Source organism: Sus scrofa, chromosome 5 (genome assembly GCF_000003025.6).
Source record: "Sus scrofa isolate TJ Tabasco breed Duroc chromosome 5, Sscrofa11.1, whole genome shotgun sequence".
Classification (NCBI taxonomy): domain Eukaryota; kingdom Metazoa; phylum Chordata; class Mammalia; order Artiodactyla; family Suidae; genus Sus; species Sus scrofa.
Genome location: NC_010447.5, coordinates 7,137,140 through 7,153,322, shown reverse-complemented (window position 1 = coordinate 7,153,322; position 16,183 = coordinate 7,137,140). Strand labels below are relative to the sequence as shown.

The 16,183-nt window shown below is 58.7% G+C and overlaps 1 protein-coding gene and 1 long non-coding RNA gene across 3 annotated transcripts in view; one reads left to right on the top strand and one right to left on the bottom strand.

Annotated features, from left to right (window-relative positions):
* ZC3H7B (zinc finger CCCH-type containing 7B) overlaps positions 1–4,699 on the top strand; it is a 52,806-nt gene extending 48,107 nt beyond the window's left edge. For both annotated transcript variants that reach the window (XM_021091458.1, XM_021091459.1), the window contains 6 exons: positions 302–435; positions 576–681; positions 819–927; positions 1,081–1,214; positions 1,348–1,511; positions 1,841–4,699. In XM_021091458.1, coding sequence (XP_020947117.1) covers positions 302–435; positions 576–681; positions 819–927; positions 1,081–1,214; positions 1,348–1,511; positions 1,841–2,087 — 894 coding nt within the window. In that variant the 3' untranslated portion in view covers positions 2,088–4,699. The remainder of the gene's footprint in view (positions 1–301; positions 436–575; positions 682–818; positions 928–1,080; positions 1,215–1,347; positions 1,512–1,840) is intronic.
* LOC110260634 lies at positions 3,727–16,144 on the bottom strand. The gene is made up of 2 exons (XR_002343884.1): positions 10,062–16,144; positions 3,727–5,710 (listed from the first exon to the last, which is right to left on the bottom strand). It is a non-coding gene; the product is annotated as an uncharacterized LOC110260634 (long non-coding RNA).

Genomic DNA, 16,183 nt, shown 5'->3' with positions numbered 1-16,183 from the left:
GTGTTCCAGGCAGAGGGAACAGCACATGCAAAAGCAGGGAGGCATGAGGTTGCATGCTGTGCCTAGGGACATGCCAGTAGCCAGATAAAGCAGAGAGCATGCCATCAGGAGTCGGAGCCCCTTCCAAGGCCTGGCTCCCACACTGAGAGACCATGAGGCCTGGCATTAGGGGGTCACTTGCCACCAGTAGGTGGTAATGGGCTGCCCATCCCAAGGCTCTGGGTGGCCCTAATGGTCCCAGCAGCTGCCTGTGCGACAGACAGCCTGGGCCTGTGGCTTCACCAGCCCCTCTTCCCTGCAGGGCGCCCCGAGGACCCACGGGCCTGGCACCTTTGACCTGCAGATGAAGTTTGTGTGTGGCCAGTGCTGGAGGAACGGGCAGGTGGTGGAGCCTGACAAGGACCTCAAGTACTGCAGCGCCAAGGCCCGGCACTGGTAAGCCTGGCGCCAGGCGGCGGCATGAGCCTCCCGCCCCCCGCCCAGCGCCACGGAGGAGGGAGCGGGGCTCCCCACGAAGGACGCAGCCCCTGCTCTGCCCTGAGCCCTCCCCAACCAGCCTCCGCTCTGTCCTGCAGCTGGACCAAGGAGCGGCGGGTCCTCCTGGTGATGTCCAAGGCCAAGAGGAAGTGGGTGTCGGTGAGGCCCCTGCCGTCCATTCGCAACTTCCCACAGCAATACGATGTGAGTGCCGGGTGGGTGCCGGGGGGCAGCGGGACCTCGGATTGGGGGCGTGGGGCCCCAGGAGGGCTTGATCGCTGGCTGGGGCAGCGACACCGTCCAGCGGGACTCAGCAGGCTCCCTTCACGCCCGGCCCACAGCTCTGCATCCACGCGCAGAACGGCCGCAAGTGCCAGTATGTGGGGAACTGCTCGTTCGCGCACAGCCCGGAGGAGCGGGACATGTGGACGTTCATGAAAGAGAACAAGAGTGAGTGCGCGTGACGGGGCTGGGGCGTGGCGGGGGCGGGGCCGCCGGCTCCCCATCCCCCGCCCCCCTGCCTCAGGGGCGTGGCCGGCGTCCTGGGACCCAGCGGATGGAGGATCCCCTCTCACCTGGGCTCCGTGCCCCTTTGCCCTCCAGTCCTGGACATGCAGCAGACCTATGACATGTGGCTGAAGAAACACAACCCAGGGAAGCCGGGGGAAGGGACGCCCATCGGCTCTCGGGAAGGGGAGAAGCAGATCCAGATGCCCACGGACTACGCCGACATCATGGTGACGCCCCACCCCCACCCCCCACCGCCTCCCGGGCCCTGGTTCCAGCCTGATCCAGAGGCCGTGGGGGGGGCCCTCAGCCTCTCTGGGCAGAGGCGTGAGGGCGAGCACCCATGGTGGCTGTGTTCCCCAGATGGGCTACCACTGCTGGCTCTGCGGCAAGAACAGCAACAGCAAGAAGCAGTGGCAGCAGCACATCCAGTCCGAGAAGCACAAGGAGAAGGTCTTCACGTCGGACAGCGACGCCAGCGGCTGGGCCTACCGCTTCCCCATGGGCGAGTTCCGGCTCTGCGACAGGTGCTGGGGGAGGACAGGGCCATGGGCGGGGCTGCGAAGCTGGAGGCCGGCTTGCTCTGGCTCCGCTGGGCCTGGCGTGTCGCACAAGGGGTGGGATGGCCAGAATCAGCTGCTCCTGGATGTGGGGGTGGGATTGGATCGGAAGTGGTGAGCCCTGCTCTCCAGCCCCGGGTCAGATCCTCCCGGAGGCCCGGCCACGCCCGCTGTCACGAGGACAAGCTGCACGAGGGAAGCTTGGCCCAGGGGAGGTGGAGCAGCCAGCCCAGGGTCCCGCAGCCCCTGGTGGAAAGCGTGCAGGGCTTGGGCAGTGAGCCTCCTGCTGCCCGCAGGCTCCAGAAGGGCAAGGCCTGCCCGGACGGGGACAAGTGCCGCTGCGCTCACGGGCAGGAGGAGCTCAACGAGTGGCTGGACCGGCGCGAGGTGCTGAAGCAGAAGCTGGCCAAGGCCCGCAAGGACATGCTTCTGTGTCCCCGGGACGACGACTTCGGCAAATACAACTTCCTGCTGCAAGAGGATGGGAACACCGCTGGTGCCACCCCAGAAGCCCCTGCTGCTGCCACCATCCCCGGGGAGTAGGCCAGGCCTTGGCCGTGGGTGAACTCCTAGGATCAGGGGCAGGGGTGGGGACAGAGGGCCTGATAGAAGGGCCAGGGCAGGCCAGGGCTGGGGGTGGGGGGCTCCCTCATCAGGCTCCCTCTCTGCGCCCCCCCCACCCCAGTGCATCCCCAGGTGCACGAGCTGCAGCCCCACTTGGTCCCAGGGGCCTCATCCCTGAAACCCTGGGCAGGTCCTCCCCTCCCCCACCCCCATCCCCCAGCGGCTCTCCTGGTTGCGGAGGGAGGGGCCTGGCTGACCCCTCCAGCTTCAGCCTACAGCTTTAACTTCTGTCTGCTCCTAAGGGGGCCCAATGCTCAGGACTGGGGAGCCTGGGGGTCCCCATGTGAATCTGCAGCAGGAGGGTCCTTCTCCCTGCCCCACCCGCATCCCACCCCCACCTCCCTGGGGGCAGATCAGGACACAACAGAGGGCAGAAGGCCCCAACTAGCTTTAAAATGCAGCCCCAGAATAGGACTGGGGACACTGTTCAGGTCACTTACCCTCTGGGCCTCAGTTTCCCCGCTGGTTGGAGGAGTGGGGGGCGTGGGGCAGCCCGATGGAGGAGCCAGGCTCTCCGATGGGCACTGAATGTAGTAGACAGAAGGTCGTCAGAGCCTTCAGAGACAACCCAGCCCAAAGCCCCACCTTGCAGATAGAAATACTGAGGCCTAGAAAGGAGGAGTGATCTTCCCAGTGTCTCCAGCCCACAGCACGCTTGAGCTGGGATGCAAACTGTGGTCTGAAGACTCAGGGCCAGTTATCGGCTGGAGCCTCCAGGCTCTGGGCAGTGACAGTCCCTGAATCAGCGTGCAGCTGGGGTCCCAAGCAGCACCGCCCAGGGCTTGGTCATGTCAGCACCCTGTAGGGGGACAGTCCCCTCTAAGGATGGTCATAAGGGATGTGGTAGCAAAGGTGGCTTCCCCAGGGCTGCTCAGGGAGGGGGCATAATGGGCGGGGCACCCATGGGCTCAGGTTCTGCGAGAGGTCCGGGGGAGGGGCACGTGGAGAGAAGGGAGACTCGCTTCTGGACACCATGGGCCACTCCAGGACGGGACATCGCCCCCTTCTGTCTGTCAAGGGGGACTCGGCAGTCCTCTTCCCTTCTCGCCAGAACCAGAATGCAATTATGACCGTCTGCTCCAGCCCCGCCCTGATCCCTGGCCCTGCCAGCTGCTTGGGACCCCAGCCGACCACCAGCCCCCACCCCACCCACCAAGCCCTCTCCCATCCCTCTCGTCTGCCGTGTCTGCGTGCACCCCCTCCTCTCCATCCCACCCCCGTGGGCAGACCCAGCCTCCCCTGGTTCCCTAGACATTCCAGAACACCCCACACCATTGGCACAAGGGGTGGGGCCCCCCAGAAGGAGCCAAGGACCAAGGCTGGAGTCAGTGGGGAGGAGGGGGTGAGACAGAGAGAACGGAATATGCTTTACTTCTTCTCAAGCAAGAATTTCGAGTGTTTGAGGCCATGAGGACGGGCGCCCGGGGCCAAGAGACCCCTGTTCCTCTCGCCGCCACTGCCCACCCCTTTCCTGATAATCGTGGCATGCATCCTTTCCTCCCCCCTCCCCCCAGCAGGCCAGCACTGCGGGAGCTCAGGTGCTGGTGGCGTGGCCGGAGGGGAGGAGAGACCCAAGGGGGGGCCGTGGCCGTGAATGTTGATGACACTTGTTTTCCCTGGTCTGTGCTGTTGCAGTCTGTCGTCACCAGCCTTGTTTTTAGTGTGTATATATGTCGCCCCCGTGATGCATATATACACAGGTATTAAATATATCGCTCTATATAATATTATATATGTGTGTGGTATCCAAGGAGTCACTTCTGATGAGGGTTTAAAGATAGAGAATTTGGCCAGAAAATGCAGCCATCCTGGCATAATGGAAGGGCAGATTTTCGGGGTCATCAGGCCACTTGCAAGGACTGAGGGACTGGAGCCAGGGCTCAGAGGTGATTCGGGCAGCAGGGGAGAAGCGGCCCCTGCCAGGGGCCCAGCTCTGCCTGAGAGCTTCTAGGCAGCCCCAGCCTACAGGGAGGGAGCACGAGGGCTCAGGGAAAGAACAGCACTGGGGTTTGTCTCCCAACCAAAGGAACAGGATTAGAATCCAGACTGGTGTTCTCCAGCCTGTCTTCCATGCAGGGGGCCCTTGGGATCTGGGGGCCCCCTGGCCTGGCCAGAGCTGGTCCCCCACAGGGCTGGAAGAGAGCCAGAGGCAGGCAGCCAATGGGAGTAGGGTGGGAACCAGGAGGACACTTGGAATGACGTGGGATGATTTCGGTTGTGACCCTGACCGAGAGGCTCAGGGAGGTGAATCGGACCCAGCAGGCAGGGACAAGACAACATGGCGACTGTGGGGGATCGGGGGACAGCGCCCCTGATGTGATTGTCCCTTTGGGCTGGTGTGGAGAGGGATGCTGCATTTCTCAGATGGGCAGTAATCAATTTAATGGTCCTTTAAAAATGTCTGTGTATTAAAAATTTAAGAATACCACACTTTAATATTAAATATTCATAAGGTCTAGTATCTTGATAATAATGTAGATGTTTTAATAACAATTTTTGTCCTTCTTAAAATAAAACGTAAAGAAACTTGCTTCGTTTAGCCTCTGTTCTAGAAAATAAATGTGTGCACTTGACCTCTGTCCCCGAGGTGTTGCTCCGCTTTCTCCCTGCTCAGCCCTCGTGCCTGGGGGCCTGGCTGCTCTTTACCTGTGGGGCAGAGCTGGCTGGCATGGGGACCGCCTCAGGGCAGGCATTCTGAGGGGCAAGGGGCAGAAGGTCTGTGTCCTTGTGTAAATAGGGCAGCCCAGCTGACCCTGGCTCAGGCAGAGTGGCCCCAGTGGGCACTCTGCGCGGGCTCTGGGCGGCCTGTCTGCTCGCAGCCCTCCATGTGGGGCTCTCCGGCATAAGCCACATCTCCCTGCTTTTACTGGGTGCCCCCTCTAGGGTCCCGGGGGCTGTCTCTGTGCCCTTTCTGGGTGCAGCTTTTCCAGAAAGGTGAGGGGCTCTGACATGCTCTGGAATGTGACCCCAACTGCAGTGTGGATTCCTTTGGGCCTGAGGGAGATCCCAGTCACGTGGGCCCAGTATCCCCACCTTTAAAAGAAAAGAGTGTATTAGGAGTTCCCAGGTGGGGACATGGGTTAAGGGCCTGGTGTTGTCACTGCTGTGGTGCGAGTTCTGTCCCTGGCCTGGGCACTTCCACATGCCGTGGGCACGGCCAAAACAAGAGAAGAGAGTAAACTAGATTAGGGAGCCTCAGTCCAGCACACCCGTGTCTGCTGGAGGTGCTTTTTCAAATCTCTTGGGTTGTGTGTGGTCACAGGTGATGAAGGGGGTCCTGGTGGGAGGGGCTGCCCGTGTTCAGGAGCAGCTCTCACCAGGCAGCTACGCACCACAGGAGGCAGGGCTCCAAGGCCTGTGAATTCTCTGAGCACAGGGAATCATGAGGGCCAGGGATGCAGTAGGCGCTCAACATGCTTGATAAATGGCCGGATGCATAACATGGGCAGCCGACTTGATTGAACGCCTGTCTCCACAGCAACCCGCACCTTTGGTGTCCTCATCTTAGGACGAAGAGAGGTACTGGGAAGCTTCCAAAGACCCTGAGAAAGGAGACAGAAAAGATGGAGAATCCCTGGGCACTGGGCAGTCGGCAAGGTCCCTTCAGCGCTGACGTTCCAGGGTTCTTGGCAAAACGGGCAATGGCAAGGTCCAGCTCCCAACAGAAAAGGCAGCCCCATCCTCGGTCTGAAGAGGTCATGAGCCTGCATCAGCACCTCCCTTGAACTCAGAAGATCCAAGAATAAATAAGCAGGACTTCCATGAACCTAGTGGACTACCTTCTTAAGGTCTCCTAAATTCCCCCACATTCTCTTCTAGCCCCTTCTCAGCTCAGGTGGATAAGCACGAACTGAGCGCCTACCCCATCCCCTGCTTTCCTTGATCCACAGTCTGCCAGGGGAGACAGTCCCCACGGAGGAGGGTAGGATGATGGGAAAGGCATGGTGGGAGGAGACACCAAGTGCCCAGAAGATACTTCATCCAGGCTGGGGAGCCAAGGAGGGCTTCCTGGAGGAGGTGAAACCGGATTTGAGGCTTAAAAAGATTGTGGCATCGTTGCCATCAATGTGCACTCACTGTTTTGCATCTTGCCTTTTCTCTCAATTGTATTTCACACGTGCCTCTCCACGCCCCCATGCAACTTTCCTATTTACAGTCAGTGGCTGACACTTGATTCATCCAAGGGCCAGAGCCGCCCCCAGTTACTGAACATAGGCCCGCTTCTTTGCACCTGTGAGTAGGGGCTACTGTGAGCACCGCCACCGCCACCGTGGTGCCCCAGCTCCTCCTGCCCACCTCTGGGGAAGCTGCTTCTGAGAGGCTGCCTGGGCAGGTGGATTGACTCAGGGACCTGCAGGCAGAGGTGGAGGTGGGGGCAGCTGTGCATCTCTAGAGAGGGCTCCAGAGGGCTCTGTCAGAACCGGCAGCCACAAACGGCCCCCACTAGGGGAGCCATCTACAGCAGGCCTCAGACCCCTGAGCCCAGAAACCCAGGGGGGACAGACAGTTCCAGCATGCCTGCCACACCAGGCCCCTCCAGATGGCGCGAGGCTCGTACGTGGCCCTCTCCCGACCTCTGCCCTCCCCAGCCGCCTAACCCAGCATCCTGCTGATGTAACCCCTGTGGGAACCACAGTGAGGCGCCGGTGGGACACCATGGCTACAGAGTGGGGGTGCCACGTGGACTGACTTTCCATGGCATGAGAATTCCCTCAGGGTAGGGGCTTGCCTGCCTGGGTGTGTTATTTAGCTTTGAATTCCTCACCCTAGGAGTGGTCTAGGCTGGTGCCAGGGATCCAGCAGGCACTCATTCCCAGTCTAAGAGGCTTGGCACACGGGAAGGGTCGGACAGGGACGAATTCCCGAGAATGAAGTGTCATGCTGCAGGTGGGTATATTTGAGACATGGGGGCTTCCTGTTGCTCTGTGGGCACCTCCCCACACCCCCTTTGTGGTGAGCCGATCTCACACACAAGTCTTCTTGGCCCAAGGAATGGTTAATGCACCAGCCCAGCCTCAGTCAGCCCCAGCCTGCGAGTCCTGGGTCAACCCAGGCAGCCTGCACACCAGGTCCTCTGCATCCTTCTCCAGCGGGGTCACAGAAGCAAAAGGCGCTGGAAGGATAAATAGGGAATTCGATTTGGTGTGGGAAGGGGAGTGGGAGGAGGGACATGGATGAAGATGATATTTCTAAAATACACCTTTATCAAATGTTTGAACTTTGGTCCATATACTGTTTTTTGTATTCAAAAATTGAAAATAACTTTTAATTAACTTGGAAAAAGAACATGGTTTGGGGAGGGCTATTAGGGAGGAAGAGGGGGGTAAGTGGAGGATGAGCTGAGGGCTGTTGGGAAGAGGAGAGGCCAGAAGGCATCCGGAAGTATTTGGCGTTTGTGCAAAGCGGCATTTCGGGAGGCAGCAGGGGGGAGGATGATGCAAGGACCAAAGGCTTACTGCATCCAGCCTGGAGCATCAGAGACAGAACCAGAACCGCAAGGAATCTTAGAGGTGACAACACACCACAGTTTTGGAAGTGAGACCCAGAAGGGCAGCGCACCTTGCTCAGCATGCTACATCACGTATGGAGAGGCAGAGCCACACACACACACACCACCACCAAGTCTGGTGTGGTCTTTGTGGAGGGCAACATAGAGAACCTTGGCTTCAAGTAAGTGGCCTGAGGGCCACAGAAGCCAGTGTCCTGGTGAGAGAGCCAGGGCGGGGACGACAGCAAACAGCCAATTGCTGCCAAGGTCCCTCAGCTGGGGCACTGGCTGGGAAGCAGGACGTTGTCCAGGACAAGCCTGAGCTGGGTTTGCAGAGCTGCCCCCTTTCAGGGGTGCCTGCTCTCCAGCACCCATCTGCTGGGCACCTGCCTCTCGTCCCCTTCCCAGAAGACCACAGGAACCCCAGGCTGCAGGCTTGTCCCTTCCCTTAGAAAAGCAGGCTTCAGGCTCTGCAGAGGGTGTAAAGCCCTAAGCGTGCATGCCACATGCACACCACGCGCCTTGCCGGGCACGTGTGCACAGCACATAGACCTCAGCATCAAAGCATGTCACCACCGCTGGAGACTTACAAGCTCGCAGGAGAGTGTGTGACGCCCACTTGTGTGCCTGCCTGTGCCACACGGTACACTATGCAGAGCTGCCTGCCTGTGCCACACAGTACACTGTGCAGAGCTGCCTGGTGCTGGGTTTCGGGTCCCAGCCCTTAGCCCAGGCTGGTTTCCACGGCGCCTGGCCCCCAGGGCTCCTCTGCCGAGTGGGCCTGAGTGCGCGGTGCACGCTGGCTGTGGGCGTGGAGCCAGCTCACTGTTCTCACCTGGCAGGCCCGGTTATGGCTCCCAGCCTGGGGGAGAACTTCCCTTTGCAAAGTTAGATAACACCGGGCTCTCTGTTAGAGGATTGGCGCGGTGGCGCCACGTGCTGCAGCTGGCGGAGGGCCAGGCCCGCCCTGCCAGGCAGCGGGAAGGGAAGGCCTGGCTGCAGTCGGAGCTGGCAGGTGGCCGAGCCGGGGGTGGACGGGCGGGCCGGGGCCCGTGCTGCCCATTGGCTGCCTCGGGCTCCCGCCCCGCCTGCCTCCAGAGCCTGCGGCTCCCGGGCCAGCTCTTGCCTCTCCAGCTGCTTCTAAACTCCCCCAGCAAGCACCTCCTGCCGGGCCATGTCGAGCTGCGACCGGATCGGAGTGGCCCCTGCCATGGACATGCCTGAGGTCCTCAAGTCCCTGCTGGAGCACTCTTTGCCTTGGCCAGAGAAGAGGACAGGTAGGAGCGGAGGTGGCCTGCATGGGCCAGCTGCCCAGGTGCCCAAGGGGTGGGGGCGGCCACAGGCTCGGTGGCAGGACAGGCATCTCCGGGCCAGAGAGGTTCCCCAGCAGGGGTCTGCCCTTGGCTTCTTCCTGAGCAGGAGGAAGGGCTGGGGTGCAGAGAGGGACACGGTGGGGAGTGCCATTGCAACTCAGACACTGTCCCCCAGCTTGCAAGCTTTGGGAAGCCTGGCCTGAGTGTGGCACTGACAGGTGCTGTGCTCACGTGGGACAAGGACAGGACCAGAGGGCCCTGCTGAGAGGATGCACTGGATGCTGACTGCTTATTAGGTTCCCTCCCTCTGCGTGTTGGGGGGCAGGGGGCTGGCAGAGACTGTGGACTTGGGCAGCCGCCTGTGTCTGGAGACCAGGCTCTCCCCTGTGCGCCGGCTTCAGCTCCCGCTCGCTGGAGGGCTGAACCCATGGATGGGACGGAGGCTGTTATGTAACAGGACCACAGGCTCGAAGCCCTGGTTCCTAGGATACCACAGCAAACACGGGCCCAGGGAGCCGGCGGCGGAGGGTGTGGACCGAAGGGCAGCGCCGGCAGCCAGCACCAGGTGTCTCCCAAGTCCTGCCTGAGAAACCCACGGCCACGGCAGCCTCGGGGGACCAGCCGGCCCAGGGCCCTCCCTCCTGCCAAATATTCCTCCAGCTCTTTTCTGTTCTAAGATGTCAGGGACTCACGCCCAGGTCTTCATGGCTCAGACTCCACAGGCGCCTTTAGAGAAGCTCAGCTGTCCTCTGCTGCCAGAATCTGACTTAGCCGGCCCAGGTGTCCCCTCAAGGGACCTTTCTCAGGCCCCTCCCGCACCCTGCTGTGCTGGCACCAGGTAGCACCGGCTGTCCCCTCAGGACTCCCTTCCGCCGGACCCTTAGCCCGCCCCCACACTCAGAAGCCCAGACACAGCAGCCCCTGCCCTAACACGCCCCTCGGGGAGCCAGGCTCAGGGAAGGAGGGGCAGGAGATGCTGCCCAAGGGAAGAAGGTGGCACTCAGGACCCCAGCTGCTCAGCAGGAGAAGCCCACCTCCTCAGGAAGCTCGCAGCTCAGCCTGGCCAACGAGCCACAGCTGGCTTTTTCTTACCTCTCTGAACATCCTGTGTGGGTGAGCAAGGCTGGTGGTCCTTCCAAAAGCTGGAAGCAGGGGGTTCCCTTCTTGGTCCAGGCACCCATGGAAGGGCGGGAGTCCTAGGGGCCCAGTGCCACGTAGGGAGCCACTGGGCTGTGGGTGGCTCTGCAGGGAGAGCTCCCAGCTGGGCAGAAAACTCAGGGCGGCGCTCCTCAGACCAGGACAACAAGGCCTACAAAATGTGGTAGCAGCTGCTGGTCGCTGGCTCCCAGCTGGTCCCCAGAGCCCTGTGACAGCTGGAAAGTCCCCATTGCTCACAGTGGATAATGAAGTCAGGGCCCAGCACAGAGGGGACTCGCCCAGGGTCTCAGGCACAGCGCTGGCAAGAGCTGGCACACTGAATGACAACAGTGGTCCCAGATGGCTGGGTTGGTCTGGGGGCGGGACCAGAGTCTCAGCCCACCCCTACTGCTTCTCTATGTGGTGTCCCATTGAGGGGCAGAAGCACGAGACCGGAGAGACTGACAGATGCCAGTGGGTGGATAAAATGAGGGGACAAAGGTTGAAGAGCCAAGGGGGCCGGTGCGCCCCACAAAGACTTTGCTGTCATCACTGCCCCCACACTGCAATCACCCCTTTCAAAGCTCCCAGCCTCTCCAAACCTTTCATAAAAATAAAAGCAGCCACCTGAAAAGCATTATACCCTGCTGAAGAGGGTACACACCATCAGAACTAGGATTTCAGCAGGTGCATGGCAAGTCCGTTGACCCTTGAACAAAACTGGGCTTAGAGGCGCTGACCCCCGTGAAAATCTGCCTATAACTTTACAGCTGCTGCCTTTGCATCCATGGTTCCACATCCTCAGATTCAACCAACCGCAGAAGGGGTAGCACTGTTTTAATTTGGTGAAAAATCCACACGTATGTAAGTGGCCCTGTGCAGTTCAAACTCACGTCGTTCAAGGGTCAACTGTGCTTTAAAAGTCCTTGATGAAGCAGCTCCTGTCCCCGTGTGCATCCCCCACTCTGGCTTCGCACCTCCCAGGAGGAGAACACCAGGGGGGCTGGTTGCCCCTCCAGACTGCTCACTCTTGGCTTTGGCGAGCACAGCCCTGCATGAGACCGAGGAAGGGGAGCCGTGCAGAGGGCACGCTGCTGTCCCCAGACTCCGCTCTCCCTGCAGCCTCTCCGTTTGCTAGTTCAAAGCTGCTCCCTGAGATCCGACCCGGGAGGGCTCGCGCTGCCCCGGGGCCTCTCCCCGTGGCCCGCGTAGACCCCCCCACCTCTCCGGTCCCCAGCAGATTTTCTCTAACAGTGCCAACCAGGCTTGAGACTCCTTGGCCTCGGCTACAACAGCCACCGGGCTGCCCCTCGTTCTGGGCCACCCGTTCCATCAACTTTCTTGCGGGCGAAGAAATCTATGCCCAGCAAGAGAGTGGGTCTGTGCCCCAAGCTCTGACCCAGGGTCCCCTCTGTCTCCAAACCCTGATCCCTAAGGACTGTTCTTCCTGTTTGTCCCGGGGATCCTCTCCCAAGAGGCCATCCTGCCCGCGCTCTCACTCTCTGCCCCCGCTTCCCTAAAGCGAGCTGTTCCCTCGTCACACCTGCCCTTCCCTTACTCCTTGGCTGTGCTCAGGGGCTGCCTCCCCATCTTTCTGCCAACAGTGGTCACTCAGGCCTGCTTTTCAAGGCACCGTCTAGCAGGAAGGGACACCAGGGGTTGAACAAGGCTTTCACTTTAAGCTGGGCAGGCAGGGGCGCCTAACTAGAATCAAAGTGGGCCACCTGGCAGGGGGTCCTTGACATTCTCTCCATCCCCCGTCTGTGAAAAGGGAAAACGAATACCTGCCTCACAGGCTTGTGGCCAGGATGGAATGAGCTGGCCCATGCCAGAGGGTCTGCAAACTGTGAAGGGCATCGCATTTGCAATCTGCCCCCGCGTCCTCCTTCCCACCTCCTCCTGCGGGAAAAGCGAATGGTGCATGTTTGCGGGCGCATACACAGGGCTGTCTCCTTGGAAATGCACGCCGGGCTCCCAGGGGCACGGTGCCATCGGCCCAGAGGAGCTGGCCAGAGGAAGGGCGGAATGATAAGCGGCCAGATCCCACTGAGACTTGCTGGGGCAGAGGCAGGGGTCCAGGTAGCCTGCTCTTGGGGGACTGAGGTGAGCAGGGGAGAGGGTGGACCCACTGCACCCTGGGCTGTCCTGGGCTTGGCCTCAGGAAAGGTCCATGTGGTCCCCTCCACCCCCCGGCCTGGGGGAACCAGAGCCCGCCTGAGATGTCATGAAGTGCGTCTCGGGGGAAGGATGCCTTAGCTCAAACCCTCACCCCCACCTCCTCAGGGCCAGCCTCTTCTTCACGCCTGCCTCAGGGACTCAGCCTCCTCCTCTGTCACCTCCCCCCACCAACACCAGTCAGAGAAACGTGAGAAACTCATTGTCACCGAGTACCCAACACTGACAGCCACGTGCAGCAGGGCCCCTTCCAGATGGCTTTTGCATCTTAAGGGGTCTGTCCCAAGGCCAGGCTGCTAAAGGAATGGATCCTGGTCCTAAAGGCCCCTGTCGCCCGGGTGTGTGCCAGGAACCGTGCTAAGTGCTCGCACATCACCCTCCGTGAAAGGGCTTTGCAAGGGAGGCGTGATGAGCCGGTCTACAGATGAGGAGGCTGGCGCTCAGAGATGGGAAGGGTCTGGGGCTCCCACCCGGCTCAGTCCGCTTCCAGGCTCCTCCCTGCCCACGGGATTCCCTGGGGCCTCTGGAACCACGTCCCGGGGCCGTACTTCTCCAGTCGGGCACACATGCATCATGTTGAGTGCTGGCTGCCCTCGTGGCACAGGGGCGAGGGAGAAAAACCGCCCCAGCTTGCCTGCTGTGTGCGTCCCCCGGGGCTCGACAGACAATCCACAGTCCAGAGGGTCGGCGCCAGTCTCTCTGAGGGGGTGACGTTTGAGCCAAGGCCTGCGGGGTGAGGAGGGGCCAGCTACACCAGAACTTCCGGGCTGAGGGAATGGCACCTGCAAAAGCCCTGTCCTGGGGCACAAGAGACACATGTGTCTGAGGAATAAAAGGCCGATGTGGATGTAGGAGGTGAATAAGGGGGAGAGAAGGAAGAGGTGAGGATGGAGAGACCCACCCTGGGGGGGGGGAGCCTGCAAGGCCTTGAAGGTCATAAAGAAGAGTGAGGCTGTCGACTCCCTGCCTGCAAGCTTCCCCCCACCCTGACTATTCCTGGACATGTGGCTGGTCGGGGGGAATGGGGTGTTTCCAGAACAACCCAACATAGAATTGTAGTAAGAGAGAACTTCAGGCGAGCTCTTGCTATGCTCCAAGTACTGTGTGTCCTCAGCCGTGTGCCTGCATTGACTCTGCTTCTCAGGCTCAGAGAGGTTAAGTAACTTGCCCAAGGTCACACAGGAAGTAGTCAAAGCAGGAATCAGATGTCGATGGTCCAGCCCCAGAGCCCACACCTTACCACTGCACCAACACGACTTCCACTGGAGAACCTGTGGCTGTCAGGAAGTAGCTGTTGAGATGTGGCCGAGTCTGGAGGTGAGGGTTCTCTCTGGAAATGGCACTGCTGGGGCAGCTCTCCTTCTATGATCTGAACCTGGGCAGTGGACAAAATGCAAGCCAAATAGGAAATGAGTACTCATGGGGAGACGGGCAAGAGTTGGTCTAGAGCCTCCACCCACCACTTCTCCCCTAGAACACACTGAGACCGAGGTACAAACCACAGCCCAGAGCTATGCAGCCACCGGTATGTGGGCTCAGAAGGCGGCAGTTGTTGGCAAGGCCCGTGGTGGAAGATTTGCCATAAGGATGGCTGATGTTTGTTATTCCAGGTTTGATCGTGAATCAGACACAATGACTGTGATTTAATGTTGATACTGTTCCAAATATATACAACTCGGCTTTGAATGGTTTTGTGAACCCTCCTACCAGCAACACCAACAAAGTGAGCCGACAAGTATTTACTGAGTTACTACTCTTGACAAAGCTTTGTGCTCTCCTGCATTTGGTGTGGCAAAGCATACAAATAACTGGGCTTTGCTAGGGTTCAAGGGAAGGCTTCCCATCGGCCTGCTCTTACAGACCCCAGGTTCATGTCACATTCTGCAGTGAGTCAGAAGACGGAGTGGTGCTGTCCTGCTAGATGCTATGTGGCCAAAGAGATCATCATGGGGCATTGGGTCAAAAACTGGAACTTTAGGAGTTCCCACTGCAGCACAGTGGGTTAAGAATCAGGCTGTAGCAGCTCAGGTCACTGTAGAGGCGTGGGTTGAATCCCTGGCCCAGCACAGTGGGCTAAAGGATCTGGTGTTGCTGCAGCTACAGCACTGGTAGGTCCCTGGCTTGGGAACTTCCATATGCTGTGGATATGGCCATTTAAAAAAAAAAAAAAAAAAGCTGGAGTTTTAGCACCTCTGAACTTCAAGCTTAAATAATCCAAGTTGGTATAATGGTTTAATGAAAGGCCCTTGTTTTGCATATGCTCAGTCAAATTAAATTATTTATTTGGGTTGGTTAGCAACTTTCTGAAACACAAGAGTAGAATTTAAAGCAGGTCCAGGAGTTCCCGTCATGGCTCAGCAGTTCATGAACCCGACTAGGATCCACGAGGATGTGGGTTCGATCCCTGGCCTCGCTCAGTGGGTTAAGTATCCAGCATTGCTGTGAGCTGTGGTGTAGGTCGCAGATATGGCTCGGATCCTGTGTTGCTGTGGCTGTGGTGTAGGCCAGCAACAGTAGCTCCGATCCAACCCCTAGCCTGGGAATCTCCATATGCTGCAGGTGTGGCCCTAAAATAGCAAAAAATAAAATGAAATTAAAAAAAAAAAAGCAGGTCCAGCTCTGGAAAATGGACATTTCACATCCCTTCTCTCTGTAGCTTAGACTCTGGAACCCACTCCCAGCCTTGTTCCCTATCCCCAAATAATTCTCCTCCTGACCTGGCACAACCTAAGAGCAGAGGAAAGGTGGAGGTCTGGAGGTCCCGCCGTGGCTCAGTGGAAACGAATCTGACTAGGATCCACGAGGACGCAGGTTCGATCACTGGCCTCGCTCAGTGGGTTAAGGATCTGGTGTTGCTCTGAGCTTGAGCTGTGGTGTAGGTCGCAGTCGCAGCTTGGATCTGGTGTTGCTATGGCTGTGTTGTAGGCTGGCAGCTGTAGCTCCGATGTGACCCCTCCATATGCCACAGGTGCGGCCCTAAAAAGACCAAAAAATAAAAATAAATAAGAAAGGTGGAGGTCCACCCTCTCCACTCCATAGACTGTTCAGGCTGGCACTTGACACTGCTCCCCACACATCAGCTCATCACCACTCTGTGAGGGAAGCATATCCATTTCTGTTTCCAAGAGAAAAACAACTGAGGTGTAGGCAGCAGAAGTCACTTGCCCAAGGCCAGGTGGCTGGTCAGCCGCCGAGGGGAGACTCTACCCATGCCCACCCAGGCGCCGCTGCCCCAGGACCACGCCTCCCTCAAGAAGCTGCTGCACTGATTGAAACCCTATTTCTACAGAATTCCAAGGTGCCATTTCACAGCTCTAGTCTTCACCATGTAATAACATGTTCTTCCTATAGACTTTAATTCTTTGTTGGGCTCACAAACACTACAGACCTTAGCTAATTCTCACAACATGCATTCCTCCACTAAGAGAAGGGGCAAGGCCACGCTGTTAGTCCCACTTTTACGGAGAGGCGGCAGAGCCAGGGAGAGCCAGGGAGAGGATGCTGCGGCTGGAGAATGAGAAAAAAACATAATGGCTCCCGCCCCCAGGATGGTGCTGTTGAAAGCTGCCAGGCGGCAGGGTAGCGCGCCTCCCAGCTTGCAAGTAAGCACGAGAGAGAACATGTTTATAAAGTTCCCGCGGTGTTTGTGACACGCCTTTTACCGTGGTTATCCAAGGGGAAAAAAAAAAAAAACCTCTTTCGGGAATGTAGTACATGAACAGAGAACCGAATCGAAACTAATTTTTAAAGCCCTAACCAGCTCACCGAGCTCCTCCCCTGTGCTACTTGCCTCTTAGATTAGTTGCTCCAGGCTAGGTTTTAAGTCGGGTAGCACTGGATAACTGCAGCTTAAAAAAAAAAAAAAAAAATCTAAACTTTTACTACATCTCATTACATACCAC